The 15402-nt window shown below is 41.0% G+C and overlaps 1 protein-coding gene across 1 annotated transcript; it reads left to right on the top strand.

The window, feature by feature from the left end:
- The first annotated feature begins 5866 nt into the window (after nt 1-5866).
- On the top strand, nt 5867-15402 carry LOC102206291 (myosin light chain kinase, smooth muscle-like). The gene is made up of 18 exons (XM_005736374.1): nt 5867-6085; nt 6343-6703; nt 7250-7396; nt 9361-9519; nt 9618-9752; nt 10176-10220; nt 10311-10441; nt 10535-10691; nt 10774-11082; nt 11205-11301; nt 11400-11603; nt 11795-12012; nt 12680-12803; nt 13655-13807; nt 13965-14094; nt 14221-14302; nt 14476-14616; nt 14839-15402. The coding sequence occupies exons 2-18, from the start codon at nt 6553-6555 to the stop codon at nt 15042-15044; spliced, it is 2589 nt and encodes an 862-aa protein (XP_005736431.1). The 5' UTR covers nt 5867-6085; nt 6343-6552; the 3' UTR covers nt 15045-15402.

The following is a 15402-nucleotide window of genomic DNA, read 5'->3' as shown; positions in this document are numbered from 1 at the left end:
CTGCAGAAGGGCGGCCTACAGAGAAAATCAGATAAAATAACCAGAACAGACACTAGAACTTAGATATATTTTAAGTAATGCTACTGATATTATGACTGGAGAACCACTGCTAATGGCAAAATTTGACCTTGATCTCAAGTAGTTCCTTTCTGGTGCGATTTTAATGTCTTACCCTACTGCGAAATATGTAAAAGGCGGCTCCTGTGAGGACCTCCAAGAGGATGATCACTATCAGGATGCAGATGAACTATAGATAAAGAAAGTGAACGCTGTTAGAGATCTCCAGAACATCTCCAGTGCTCATTAAAAAAAGCTTTTGGAAAGAATCGCCACTTAATCACATTTAATTTCATTACAGTACTTACACAAGCAACCATAGATGAACTATTAAAGAATGCACCAATGTGGCCCAAGAGGGATACGAAGGCTATGATGACCCCCACTGCAATGAGGACTATAGCAATTTTAGACAAGTTGCTCCCTGTGAAGGTGCCGATATCTGAATACGTCGAGTACTGCAGCACTCCTATAGTGATGAGGGCAACCCCAGACAGCTGAAAAAAAGAAGTTTAACAGCAGGACAGCAATGTAGTGCTTTACATGGAAACACTAAATTAAAAAAGGGTGGTTTTGTTCATTCCTGTCAATACGACCTCATTTCAATATAAACTTACCTGTCCCTATGTTAAAAAGTAAAAGCAATTTTGAGACTCCAGCAAATGAAGCAAACTTGGAACAGTGGTGAACTTTCCCAGGAGTGGCCATCCTACCAAGATTACTCCAAGAGTTCATCGACGACTCATCCAGGAGGTCACAAAAGACCCCAGAACAACATTTAAAGACCTGTAGGCTTCACTTATATTAGCTGAGCTCAAGGTTCACGATTCAATAATAACAAAGAGACTGGGTGAAAATGGCATTCATGGAAGAAAACCACAGCTGACCACAGAGAACAGAAGAAGCACAAAGGCTCGTCTAACATTTGGCAGAAAATCTGGGTAAATATTTGGTGGATGGAAAAGACATAAGCTAAACTTTCTGGAAGGTTTGAGTCCCATTACATCTGACATAAAAATAACACAACATTTTATTTTTAAAAAAACATCACACAAGCAGTCAAACATGGTGGTGGTCTGTGATGGTCTGGGGCTTTGTTGCTACTTCAGGACCTGGACGAGAAAATCCTGAAGGAGAATTTCTGGCCATCAGTTTGTTCCCTGAAGCTCAAGAGCACTTGTGTTAGTATATGTTAGTATATGTTATTTTGTCCTTTATAATCATACGACCGTTGCCTGTTATTGGATTTTTGCCCTTTGACAGCTTTGTAATTGGATTGTGTGCTCTCACTGACTGCCTACCAGTGTGTGACATCCTCATCTTCAGTGTAACACGGCGTTATTTGCATTTCATAAAATTTGAATGTGTGTATTGCTGCCACAAAAAGTTATCAACCTTAATAATAGATCTCAAAAGTATGACATTTTTCTTGAAATATTTTTTAAAATAGATATATTTCATAAAGGTTACTCTGTGTGGGTTACACGTCATGCACCAGTTAGTATTTAGAGCATAAAATTTCTGGAGCGTGCACAGGACACCGTGCAGGTTTATCTGGCGATGATACTGATTAGCTTCTAAATTTGTTAAAGTTCCCTTTGCTCAGCTCAGCTGCTACAACCCCACAAGACGGCTTAATATGAGTGTGTTTTGGAAATTTGGAAGGGCAAATCAAGTCTCTTGTTGCATGTGTATCTTCCCTTGGATAATCCGGCGTGCAGTCAAAGTTTCCTGGACTTCTAAAAAGATATGAGTGATTCAATTTTGGCTTTATTCTTTCGTTACCTCTACTACTCCTGCTCTTTATTGATTCTAATCTTTCCATGATATCACCAATCAGTGCTGTCAATCATCACTTCTCATCAAAATTAGATAGAATAGAATTGCTCTATTACTCACCAAGAAGAGCGTGTTGAAGAAAATGAAACAACACTTGATGCCGAAGACACTGCACATTTTGAGGTGGTCTGAGCAAATAATAAATAAGTGAATCCAGAAGGTTGCAGACTTCCCTCAATCCAAATACGGGTCAAGTCAGGGTGAATAGAGTGCAATTCAGTGGCGAGTGTGTCATATGACCCTATGGAAATGAACCGGCAGCCCGATAGCTTTCAAGTTGATGTAGGTATCTTTTGAATGCATCAAGCCCGTCTTTGCATAGAGGCGTCACACATCAGTGAATACAAACTGCGCCGTAATATACGGTCATTTAAATACTGGGAATTTCACTCGACAAACATCTATAAATCTAAAAGGTCGCCCCCGAATATGAAGATGTTTTGTCTTTTTAAACATTTATGTGGCAGATGTTTGCAGATGTTCTGCCTCTCTTTGTAGGTGTTTTGGGACCTTCAGGTGAAGTGCAGGATCGTCTGTAACCAGTCTTCAGAGCTCTTTGATCTCTGTAGATTATTTAGATTTTATTGTGACTATTTTGTCTCATTTTGATCATTTTCTGTATGCGGTGTGTTTTGTAGTTCACAATCATAATCCATACATATCCCCTGCAGTGTAGACACTGTTGTGTGAATATTATTGAAGCAGATCCATTTTCATGACTAGTATGTTTAAAATAACATGCCATAACACTAAACACTAAACAAAAAGGTGCAATTTAAGTGTTTGTTTCTGTATTCTTATTAAAATCCCAATTAAAAGAAACAAACTTTTACCACAACAATTTTTCTAAATGCTGGAATATTTTTATTCAGTATTATTCTTTTAATTTTGTTAAAGTCCAGATACAGATAAATAAAATCTGCATTTTTGTCTCAAGAAATATATATAAGCAACTGTGATTATCTGATCTTGCTTCTTCAGGGCTCCTTCCTTCTGTTTGCGGACCAAGCTCTTTCTCACAGCTTCCCCACCAACACGTGGATCACAGGCCGCCTGGCTCGATTCACAGTGACCTCGAAATGAGAGGCAGAGATGCTTGTTGCACACTGCCAGAGTTCTCTTTGTTTCTCACATCTTTTTGTATTATTTTCCTTCTTCCTTCCTCTTTCGTTCTTCTTTGATGTTTGCTCTTTTCCCTCTCCTGCTTTCTCAGAGCTCAGGTCAGACTGCCTCGACCTGCGAAGAACAATGCTGCATCATATTTTTCTGTTTTTCCCTTTAACCACCGGATTGCAGGCTCTTTGAACGTCTGTCTAAAGGTTTCCTTCAAGAAGCAGTAATCATTAGAGAACTAACAGAGGGTTGGCTGTCAGTCAGGAGGCAGGTTTATCTGTTGCATCACAAGTCATTTGTGTTCACTCATGCCTGTGGTTTTGTCTGCCTTCTTCTCATCACCGAGTCTCTGTCCGTGGAGCCTTATCTGCTTGTTCTTATTTGCCTGCAGGATAAAGAAGAATATTTGAGATTACTTGAGTGAAGTCTGCTTCAGTGCTGATAGTTTAGCAAAGCAGTCAATTTTTATGACTTGAAAAAGTTAAACCCAGGACTTGGATGAACTTAAATATTCTCACGGATGGATCTTAAACACCAGCGAATTTAGTTTTTCAGCAAAGTAAACAATGGCAGATTTTATCACCTCTGCAGTGCGAGGCATATAGCCACAGGGGGGCTCCATTTCCAACCATTTAACTGTAATAACACTGACATTCACTAATATTTGGACTTCCATTGCTTCGATGTCACAGAGTGATGGAGAGATGGAGTCTGCATGTCTCTGAAGGAGTTTGTGGGAACAGGACGCAAAATGATTACAACATAGTCTGCATGTCTTTGAAGCACGTCATGAGAACAGGAAGAAAAATCATTACCATAGATGGAGTAGTCAGTCAGGGACGGAGAACATCGTCCTTCCTTCTCTTTGCTTTTCCTGTTTTGAATTCCAGGGCACTTCGTCAAAAGCTTATGTGACTTCCGCTTGATAAGAATCATTAGTCAGGAACGAGCTTGGACTCTAAGGCTGTGCTGTCTTGGATATTAATGAATATTAATGAAAAATTAATGAATATACATAAGTTGTTGGACAAAGACACACTTTCTTTTAGTTTTGCCTCTGTGTGGATAATAAAAGCTACACAAGACTTTTTCAAGATGAATGACAATGTTGCAGCCCAAGAGTTGCTCAAGGCAACAACATTCTTCAATGCCCAAGTCAGTCACCTGATCTCAACCCAGCAGAGCATGTGTTTCAGTTATTAAACACTCAACTGAATGCATGAAGACTCACAACCAAGCAGCAGCTGAAGGTGGCTGCAGTAAAAGCCTAACTGAGCATCTCAAGGGAAATTCATGACATTCTAGACCACAGGTGTCGAACTCCAGGCCTCGAGGGCTGGTGTCCTGCAGATTTTAGATGTGTCCTTGATCCACCACAGCTGATTTAAATGGCTAAATTACCTCCTCAATATGTCTTGAAGTTCTCCAGAGGCCTGGTAATGAACTGATCACTTGATTCAGGTGTGTTGACCTAGGGTGATATCTAAAACCTGCAGGACACCGGCCCTCAAGGCCTGGAGTTCGACACCCCTGTTCTAGACAGTCATAGACTGCCTAAAGTCTATGACAATTTAAGTTTTTTTTTTTAGATCCGTAATATATTGCTTTTGGGAGGGTTACATAAATCTGAAGTCTGCACTTCAGTTGCACATTGACTGCTTGAGTTAAAATCCACTGAGGTTAAATCACAAAATTGTGTCTTTTGTCCTGCAAATTATCAAGCTAACTGTATGTTGTACATTAATGATGTTATCCTATAGTAGATGGATTCATAAAGCGCATGTGCTGATTGCATTAAACAGTTTCTTTTTGATCACATATGGTTTATTTCTAAATAATATGAGATTCGATTAAGAAAGACAGAAACTTCTCTTCATGCATGGTGTATTTTCTGTTTTTATCTTTAGATTTTAGAGAAAAGCACAGCATCTACATACATTTTAAGATATTGTAAGAATTGTAAAACTGATGCATTGCATTCCAGTACCTGCCCTTTGTCACCATCAGTACCCTGTTAATCATTCATGGGTCTGCTCCATCAATCTGTGTGCTTTGAGCAGTGGAGATTTGTCCGCAGTCTGATGTAAACTGTGCGCCTCAGCCATATGGGAACACTTACAAATACCAGCCCATGTAATCGTTTCCTTACATTCTTGCACGGAGGAAGAAAAACACATTATAGGGGTTTGTTTGATGCATGTCGATAGGCTGTTGCTCAACCTGTTGTTGGTGTTGAATGCAAGGCAGAAGAAGAATTTGATTTGCTTCTTCTGATAATCATTCAGCCACAATTAGGTCAGCATCAACCGGTTTACATAACCGGTTTTATGTGAGCACATAACAGCTCTTGATGATGTACAGTAGAGGTCAGGTCCCTATAGCGCTATAAAATCTGCAGCAGTAGCAGCGCTGCACATGCACAATTATGTATCAGTATTTGGGTCGTCTAGATGGGTTCATAAGGTTTTTGCACTTACATAAGAATATTCCTTTTTTATGGAAATTGTATTAACATCTACTATAATATGAATTATTTTTGGTCTCAGAATTATAAATTAAACACAAGTATAGGTTAGTACCCTCAATAATAAGATACACTTTCAGAGTAGTATCAGAAAGAAAAGAAAGCCCTGAAGGCATTTAAACGAGCTTCACATGGCCGTAAGGTAGACCAGAGAAAACCAGTCTATAGCTGGCAACTGTTCAACAATAGAGAAATGAAAGCACACCTTGGAGACACACCCAACCAGCAGCTTTCCCATATAGAATTAAAGGTGTCTCATTTACAAGTGGTGCTCAGTGTGGTCACATGGTCTCTACTTTCTGTAAAAGAAAGTCAACCCCACAAACCCACAGTTACAGAGATTCACTTCAGTGACATGTTTCAATGTTGTGTGCTGCTCACCTGAGTGAATGCACAGTAGAAAAAGCTGTCCTACTGGCTCTTCTTGATTCCTGCGGGGGCTCTGGCGGTGTGGCTCCGCGGGGAAATATAAGAGAGTAAAATGGCTCAAGGAAGTTGATTGTGGGAACTATACTCATGGTTTGAGAAGAAATACTATTTATATTCATGCAGGTAAGTGGTTTTTTTTTTTACTCTCCTTTGGTTTGTGTTGCTTTTAATCCTCACCTTATTGCGTTCTTTTTCTCTTCGGCTTGAGTGTTTTCTTCCTCCCACACATTTCCTAACCTCTCTTAGTCCTTTGTTTTCTGTCACATGTGTTTCTGTCTTTCCTTCTGTTCTCGGTGCAGAGGGTCAGTGGGGGCTGGACATGTGTGCTTCTAATTATCCGTCTGATAAAACTGACCTTTTTCCTGTGAACTTTGGGGCAGAGGGGGAGGCAGTGATTTCAGAGGAAAGCAGTGGCTCCTCCTGTTTGCATCTCAAAGGACGTGCGAATGCAGACAGGGTGAGCATGCAACACATCAGATTCACACAAGGATTCTAGATGGAGCGAGCCTAACCGCAACTAAGAGAAGAACAGGAGGCCTAGATGAGTGCCTGATCTACAGCTGCTGACTTGCTATCATCTGAAATCAAAGATGGACCAAGATGGGAAGGCACCAAAGACTTTTGTGTCCACCTTACGATTTGCCCTCAAGCCTCAACCGAAGCATCAGAAAGAGAATGGACTGGGTAACATTAAGAGTAAGTTGGTGGGAAACAACAAACTGGGATTTTCATCTGCATCAGGTAAGGCCTTGAAAAAGATGTGAAATGTTAACTTTAGTGCATTTGAACTAAAAAATAGAACATGTCTCACCGGGTGCACCCCTTTTGTCTGTGTTTTAACTAAAACCGTCACAGAGCGCTGCAAAGGACAAGAAGAAGCTCTACTTTGTAAACTGTATAGACAGCCCGCCACCCCCTCCCCTCATCCCCCTAATGTACACAGTCTGATGGCAGTCCTCCATCCACTGGCAGCCACCCATTTCCCACTCTGCTGGACATTCCAACACCAAAATAAACAACTGCAAACACACATTAAAAAAAAACAAAACACGACATCAAATTCCCCACCGCTCACAGCTGTAACTTGTGTTTATTACTCAAACAGCAGATGAACTGAGACTCAGTGGAAGATAGTGATCTTCAAATACATTTTTGGCAACACACACACACACAAAACATGAGGCAGTGATTTAGGGTTTGATAAGATGCTCTGTTCTGATTGGGTCAGTGACAAGCAAAAATATGTGAAAACTAAACCCTTTGTCTTTCACCTTTTTCTTTGTAAAGATGCCAAACAGGCACAAGTTCAGAGTTTGGAAGCACCTCGCTTTGAAGAGCCACTCAGAGACTGTACTGTCTGTGCAGGAAGTGATGCTGCCTTTAAAGGTGTTATCACAGGGAGCCAACCGATGAGCATTTCCTGGCTATACAATGGTAAGTGACTGATTACATGTAGGAGATGTTGTACTTTATTCAAGTCCAGGTTATTGTAACTTTTACAGTAATCTACTATATAAATTACAGTTATTTACTGTAATCTGGAATGCAGGAATTTATTGTATTCTTATACAACTTTGGTACAAACATTGGAAACGCACAAAATACAGCATGATCAGCCTTTTGAATTGATTGCTGATTGATAATTATTGACAGAAATCCTTTATATACTGCTGTTCTGTGGAAAGTATTGAGCCACCCCTCGAAATAGGTGCAGTGATTTAGTGAAACATGCAAACATACAGTATACAGTATGTAAGGGGAAAGTTTTTACTTTTATTCTTTAACACAGCATTCTTGTTATAGCTTTAAGCCGTCTTCAGGAATAGTTCTCTGGGCTTCCTGAAGGACTTCTTTGGATGTTGGCTGCCTTTTGTTCTGTTCTCTGTTAAGATGATGCCACACTGCTACAATAATGTTGAGGTCCAGGCTCTGGGGAGACTGATAGACTGATGATCTATGATGAATAGTGTCCCATTGTGTGTTTTCTATTCAGATATGCTTTCACACAGCAAACCTTGGGGCCCTGTGTGGGCCATCATGGGCATGTTTGCTTGGCAGTGTGTTTGGGATCGTTGTCACGCCAAAAAATGAAGTTGTCACCAATCAGGTGCTTTCTAGACGATATTGCATGATGGATCAAAATCTGATGGTACATTTCTGCATACATTATTCCATCAATTATGACAGGATTTTCACCACTGCTGGCTGAAATGCAGCTTAAAACCACAGCAGAGCCTCAACCATGCTGTAGACACTCACAGTTGTATCTCTCTTCTTATCTCCATACATACTGACCATGCTTTGAACCAAACATTTCAAATTTGGATTCATCACTAGATAAGATTTCTTGATTTTGTGTCCATTTCTTGTGCAATTTGTGTAACTTCACAATTTGGCTTCTTGACAGCCACACTTCCACTGAGACCATGTCTGATGAGACATTAGTGAACACTAGGTGGATCATTTGAAAGGCGTGATGCCCTCTTCGGTCCTGTGCCGGGGCTTTGCTGGATTTTTTCCCCCCGAGAACTTGATTTGTAACATCCTTTTCATATGAGATGGATAGTTGTGTAGAATTGCCATTTCTTCTTTTCTATTCTTTTGAAAATGGTCAGGTGCAAGGACTTGACTGACTCAGTTGTGCAATGAGTCTCATGTCAGAAAAGCAAGTAAAAGATTTGAAAGACCTTCAGGAAGCCTGGAGAACTATTGCACAAGATCACTCTAGAAAACAATTTCAAAAAAAACCCAGCTTCTTGGAAGCAAAATATAAAGAAACGAGGGGTGGCTTGACACTTTTTCGCAGTACTGTATGACTCATGTAACAGCCGTGCATTTCACTAGAGTGGTTTGTCTAGAATTTCTGGTAAATCCCCCCAAAATCTAAGAAAACACCAGCAGACATAAAAAGTGAAAGTGATTTAGGCCCTGAAGAAGAGTCTACAGACTGGCTAGAAATATTAAGAAAGGAAAATACAACACTTATTTCAAATATCACCCAAAACAGAGAGGGATGGTCAGATAGAAGAACGACAGAGTTAGACAGTGGTACATAAACATGTGGGGAGTGAATTGTGTGGAAAAGAAAACCATCTCTTGGCATAAGTAAAGGGTAATTTGGAGTCACCTGATCCAGCTCTAACTGTAAGTTTTATCAACACGGAAAGTTTTGTGTCTAATCTTAAAAGTAGAGTGGGAGTTTGTCTCCTAAATGTGTCTCTGGCTCCCATTCTACTTTTGGAAACTCTAAGACCCACATGGAAGCCAGTAGTCTGAAAGCAGAGAGGTCTGTTTGAGATAACATGATACTATGAGGTCTGTTAACTAAAGCAATTATATAATAATTAGTTCAAGCATTTCAGTACAACTGTAATAAAACCATACTTGTTCATGTTTAGGTGAGAAACTGCGTTCGAGTAACATTTCGAGTAACTTCGAAAACGGTGCTGCATGTCTGAGCCTGACCCGGTGCTCACCTCAAAATGCCGGGAGGTACACCTGCATAGCTGAGAATCCTGCAGGACAACAGTCGAGCGCTGCTCTGTTACATGTCAAAGGTAACATCAAGTCCAGAAAAGCCACTAATAATCAGCACAGCAGCATAGAAATGATCTGTTTACAGTGAGCCTGATTCACTCTGTTAACAATGAAACAGCAACAAAGGAAATTCCCGGAACAATCAACCGTGAGCTGCGCAATGAGGTCACATTCAAGGCTGTGTCACATGAAAACGCTGAATTGTTCCCAGTTTCGGCAGGGGCAAGGCAAAGCAGAGAAGAAAGGGACAATGGTAGGCTCAATGATGACCACTTGTTTAACTTCCTTAAAATCTTTTTAATGTTACACACGCATTAAAATCCCCAATTGTTCTGCTTTTATTCCTGCCATGAATGCTATTAATCCTGTGAAAATAATGCAAATTTATAGCAAATATGCTCATGATAATAGAGGGCAGGGAAGAGGAAACATGCATGCCGACAAAACAAACAAAATGTTGTGTGTTTGGTTTTTAAATTTCAGTTTTAAGCAGGCTGTAGGTAAGAACTGTTGCAGTCTATCCCATTTCTAGCATGTGCTTATTTACAACTATACAAAAAATCTTGTTTGCCAGTTCAACCAAACTTGACTGCTTCACTGCCATTGGTTAGTTCCTTTTTAAATTCTCACATGATAGCACACCTGTGAATCCAATCTACTTCCTCAATCTCCACAGATTTTAGAGAAATCAGTCTTCAAAACCAGGTACCAACCAGTAAAGGTAGGAACCACATTATGTATTGAACAGCACTTAGCTCAGGCTTTATTATTTTTTTTTTCTTGGACACAAACTAGCTCTGCTTTTCTTCAGGACCTCCTGTGGAGTTTGTAGACCCACCAGAGCAGGTGGAGGTTCGAGTAGCTGAGCAGGCCCTACTGCGCTGTGAGTTCAAGTCCAGCTCTCTCCCTGTAGCTTCCTGCTGGATTTACAACAGGGATAAGGTAAGAATGTTAGACTGGTTGGGCTTTTTTTAACATTTTATCCATAATTTTATCTTTGTCTTAACTTACACTTCTGCCCGTCTCTGACTCCAGGCTATATTCGGAGGACAGCGGATGTCAATCAGGACCACGCCAAATCATAGCAGTGTGCAGATCTTTCATGCTGATCCAAAGGACGCAGGCTCCTACACAGTCATTGTACGCAACAGAGCAGGCTCTGCTCAGCACACCATCTCCCTCAGTGTTGTAGGTGAGATAAATTCCTGACACGAATGCTCACAGAGAGACTTTGGATATTGGCAGTTTCTCGAAAATGTTAAATTTCTCCTCAGACCGACCCAATCCGCCAGCATCCCAGCCTGTTGTTTCCCAGCTATCCACTCAGTCCCTGGTTCTGTCCTGGTCTGGCCCCAACTACGACGGCGGCACGACAATTTTGGGGTACATCTTGGACGTCTGTAAGGAGGGCTCGGACAAATCTGAGAGCTGGACTGAATTAAGTCGTTGTAAGAACACATCCTACCACGTCCAGTCAGGACTGGAGCCTCTGGGACGTTACCGCTTCCGAATTAGGGCTTATAACTCTGCAGGAATCAGTGAACCGAGTCAGGAGTCTGGTTGTGTCAAGATGGCAACTGCCAGTGAGTACAATATCTGCATGATTTTTAGTAGAATTAGATTTTGTTTTTATTTCCTAAGTAGTATTTTGGTGGTACTGGTTGTGAGATGTCTTTTTTGTCATTTCTTTTATTTGTGTTAAAAGAGCAAAGGAAAGCGGAGCCTGAGTCATATGTCATCGTGACCCCTGACACCCAAAATAAAGTCAGGGACCACTACAATGTGCATGAGAAGCTGGGAGTGTAAGCATCTCTAACTGTGCATCCATATCTAACACTTTCAGTCGTGAGGAATTAGAACCCTCCCTTAATGTTTTTGTTTTAAATGTTCACATTTCCAGAGGAAAATTTGGTGAGGTGTACCGGATAACCCAAAAAGAGACGGGTCAGGAGTGTGCGGGGAAGTTCTACAGAGCTCGGACCATGAAAGAGAGGAAAGCGGCTCGCAAAGAGATTGAACTAATGAACAAGCTTCACCATCCAAAACTCGTGCAGTGTCTGGCTGCATATGATAGTCGTTCAGAGATGGTCATGGTCATGGAGTAGTAAGTCATCTTAGTTTAGTAAAAGCAAACCTCTCTATTGTAGTGGGTACACTCCACTTAAAGATATCATTAGGGGATTTGTGGTGGTAGAAGGTATTTTACGAGAGGTTAAATGCATTACATCTATTAGAAGTTCAAATTTGATGGTCACATACCGTTGCATGCCCCTGAATGGTTATTTGCCTGCCTAGCATCGCAGGTGGAGAGCTCTTTGAACGCATCGTGGATGAAAACTTTGAGCACACAGAGCCCACCAGTGCCCGCTACATGCAGCAGATCCTGGAGGGCATGCAGTATGTTCACAAACAGAATATCATTCATCTGGACCTCAAACCAGAGAACATCGTCTGTGTGGATACAACTGGTACCCGCATCAAAATCATCGACTTTGGTCTGGCTACTGAACTGGGTGAGTTTGATACTAGATTTTGAAATGTCCTACTAGGTACAGAAAAGAAAAAAAACTTGCATAACTGGTTGGTATATCATTATCAGTGCACAGTTCAAAAGGGGAAGGCCTTGTTTATACTCTTAAGACACATATTGCACATAGTGCTAAAGACCAGACCAGATGTTTCGATTTGGATGAAAGAATGCCACCGCTAAAGGTTTTTCATCATTCCTGACAGAGTTTTCTACTCATAAATGTATCTTCGTACGCTTTCAACCTCTTGAACTTTGCCATGTTTTAGTTTGAAAACGCAAGAAGAATAACACAGCATGCATGCATGAAGATAACATCAGGGAGTGTCTAAATTCCTAGAGATCTACAATGCATGTCACATCCCTACAGGTCTTTAAATAGATAATTGCCGAGCTGCTACTTTAACTCAGTAAAGGTATCAAGGCATGTGGAGCGAATTCATGCGGGAAATTTCAGCGTTTTTCTTCAGATGCAGCAGCTCCAGAGTGGGTGGTCTGTTTAGAGGTGATTAGAGCCTTCTGTAAATAAGTTAAAAGAAACAAATATCATCTGCAGCTCTGTCGATGTAGCTCGGGAGGTAGAGCAGGTCATCTTCTAATTGTAAGATAAGTTTGAGAGTGACATTCTGAAAAACTCTTGTTGTCTTCTTCAGAGGAGGGTAAGTCGCTGATGGTGATGCATGGCACGCCGGAGTTTGTGGCTCCTGAGGTTATCGGCTATGAGCCTGTGGGCCTGGAAACTGATATGTGGAGCATTGGAGTTATCTGCTTCATCTTGTAAGTAAAACTGCAGTGAACCAGTGTGTCAGTTAAATTTATTTCAAAGGGACAATGTACACATGTTCCTGGCATCCTGGTGCCATTATACATTCTTCTACAATTGAGTCTAGTGGCATCAGTGAGCCATCTACTGTTGCTTCCTTGGTATGAGCCCTAACAAGAATGAATGGAAAAACGATATGAATGTATCTGCCTTGAAGCAGATGAGCTACAGTGGCAGAAAACAACACTGAGTACCATTCCTACCAGCTAAGTGCAAAAAAACTGAGGTACAATTTGCACAGTGTCACCAAAAAATTAGAAAAACATTGCCTGATGCGATCTTATTTTTTACTGCAACATTCATATGATAGAAAACCACATGAAAGTATTGATCCATCCCGTCTTGTATCAATACATCAGGCTGGTGCTGTGATAGTGTGGAGGGCGCCTTCATACCAACTGCACATCACAGTCTACCCATTACTTCAGATGTTCATCCTTCACACTCTGAATAAACCTTAAACTGGTTCCTTGAACAAGACTATGAGCTCATTGTACTCAAACGGCCTCCATAGCCACCAGATCTCAATTCAATGGAGCACCTTGTGTTGAAAGAGTTAAGTTACATCACGGATGTGCAGCCAACAAATCTACAGAAACTCTGTGATGCTGTCATGTCAATATGGACCAAAATCTGAGGAATATTTCCGGGACCTTGGTGAATGTATGCCTCAAAGAATTAGGGAAGCTCTGCAGGCAGAAGGGGTGCAACAATATAATACCATTTTTGGGTAATGGAGCTTCAAATGAGGATGTGTAATTTCTGTGGAAGCTTATTTGCTTTCATAATGTTTATCCTTGTCTAGACTCAGTGGAGAATCACCCTTCCAGGGAAACAGCGATGCTGAGACTCTTGCTCTCGTCACTGCTGCCAGCTACGAGTTTGACCCAGAGAGTTTTGAGGACATCTCTGACCAAGCTAAAGACTTTATCAGTTCCCTGCTGCAAAAGGACCGGAGGTTTGAATGCCTTTGCCTTTCCCCATCAGAAACATCCATTTGTAGTTCAATAAATTAAGTACTACTAAACCGTCTGACCAACTGTGAATATTAATATCACAGACATTTCAGCAACCACATACACTTGCTCCTTTATCTCCATCCACTTCGACTCTAGACGCAGACTGTCATGTACCGAGGCGCTTGCCCATAGCTGGATGGCCTCTTTCACCCCTCTAAACCGCAGGCCCACCAAGTCCCTCAATAAGGAGAAGATGAGGCATTTTCTGGCCAAGCGCAAGTGGAAGGTACCTGTTTTTTGTTTGGTTTTTTTTTTGTATTTTTTTAAGTACTCCTATCAGTCCTCAATAATCTCAATGCATGTTTTCAAAAGGTTTGGTCAACCAATTCTATTTTTCCTTTTAAACTTCTAGAAAACTGGCAAGGCTGTTTTGGCCCTAAAGCGAATGGCTAACCTCACCAGCAGCCCAGTCTCTGCTGGCAACTCCTCAGAGGGTAAGACGGATAAAGGGACACACACATACACACAATAGCCTCCCATGTCCTAGATCTACATGGATGTGACAGATGAGTAGCTGTTTCAGACTGTCACTTCAAGTTTAGCCTCTTATGATCAGTAAAGCCTTGTTTCCATGTTATTCATCGTCATCATCCGCACTCTCATGTAGAGCCAAGCTGGAGCCAAGAGGCAGAGGAGGCCATCCGGTCGCTGGATAACCAGCTCCAGATTGAGCCTCATTTCCAACAGGCCCTGAAGGACGTTACCCTCCCTGTAGGAGCAGCTGCTCAGCTGACCTGTGTTATCAATGGTAGAGTAACAGATTAACATATGTACAAAGAACAACGTAGGCCTACAATCAATATATGTAGTCATTTATTTTTAAACATGTACATTTCTCAATTATTAGAAAAATACCTCAGTCATCACAATTCATTAGCACAAACAATAAATTAATCTGCTCTCTGTATTTGAGGATTTTTTGTCTTGTTTTGTATTCTTTTGGTGTAAATTTATATTTTTCCAATTCTAGGGTATCCGCAGCCAGAGGTGAAATGGCTTCACAATGAGAAACCGGTGCCTGAATCTCGCAGAGCGACCATAGAGCATCATGGAGAAGGGCTCTGTTCTCTGGTTCTGGCTGATTTGAAGTTTTCTGACTCTGGGGTGTATGTATGCAAGGCCAGAAACAAACTGGGGGAAGCAATGTGCTCTGCCAAACTGAAAGTGCGACCGTAACAACTTTTCTTCATTGCAAAAAGGACCAAGCTGAATTTTTGTCTTGTCGGTATATGAATGGACAGTCACGACCTCCTGATTTCACGTAATTTCAACGCAAATACACGTGTGTTACCTTGTCTGCTGGATAAGGTTAGTACAGATGCCAAAGTAGTTAGTAGTGCACTCAGAAAATCTGTATTTATGTGTTCAGCTACTAATGCACAAGGTGTTGTACTGATAGGTTGTTTGTCTTTCTCCTGTGACTGTAATCACATTAAAAAAGTGTACATTTAAACAATATTTAGCTGTGTAAGATGTATTAAACACTGAAGATTTTAAAAAGCTGACTTTTTCAAAAATAAATGTTCTAAAATAA

The sequence above is a fragment of the Pundamilia nyererei genome, unplaced genomic scaffold (assembly GCF_000239375.1).
Source record: "Pundamilia nyererei isolate P.nyererei 1_Seehausen unplaced genomic scaffold, PunNye1.0 scaffold00069, whole genome shotgun sequence".
NCBI lineage: Eukaryota > Metazoa > Chordata > Actinopteri > Cichliformes > Cichlidae > Pundamilia > Pundamilia nyererei.
Note: the sequence above shows the minus strand (reverse complement) of the source record. Positions and strands in the feature narration are given on the sequence as shown.

Bases quoted from the DNA above. Each gene is read 5' to 3' on its own strand.
- LOC102206291 (XM_005736374.1), top strand. From the start codon at position 6,553: ATGGACCAAGATGGGAAGGCACCAAAGACTTTTGTGTCCACCTTACGA. The intron at 10,442-10,534 runs GTAAGAATGTTA...CTCTGACTCCAG, and splicing joins GGATTTACAACAGGGATAAG to GCTATATTCGGAGGACAGCG. The intron at 11,083-11,204 runs GTGAGTACAATA...TTGTGTTAAAAG, and splicing joins TGTCAAGATGGCAACTGCCA to AGCAAAGGAAAGCGGAGCCT.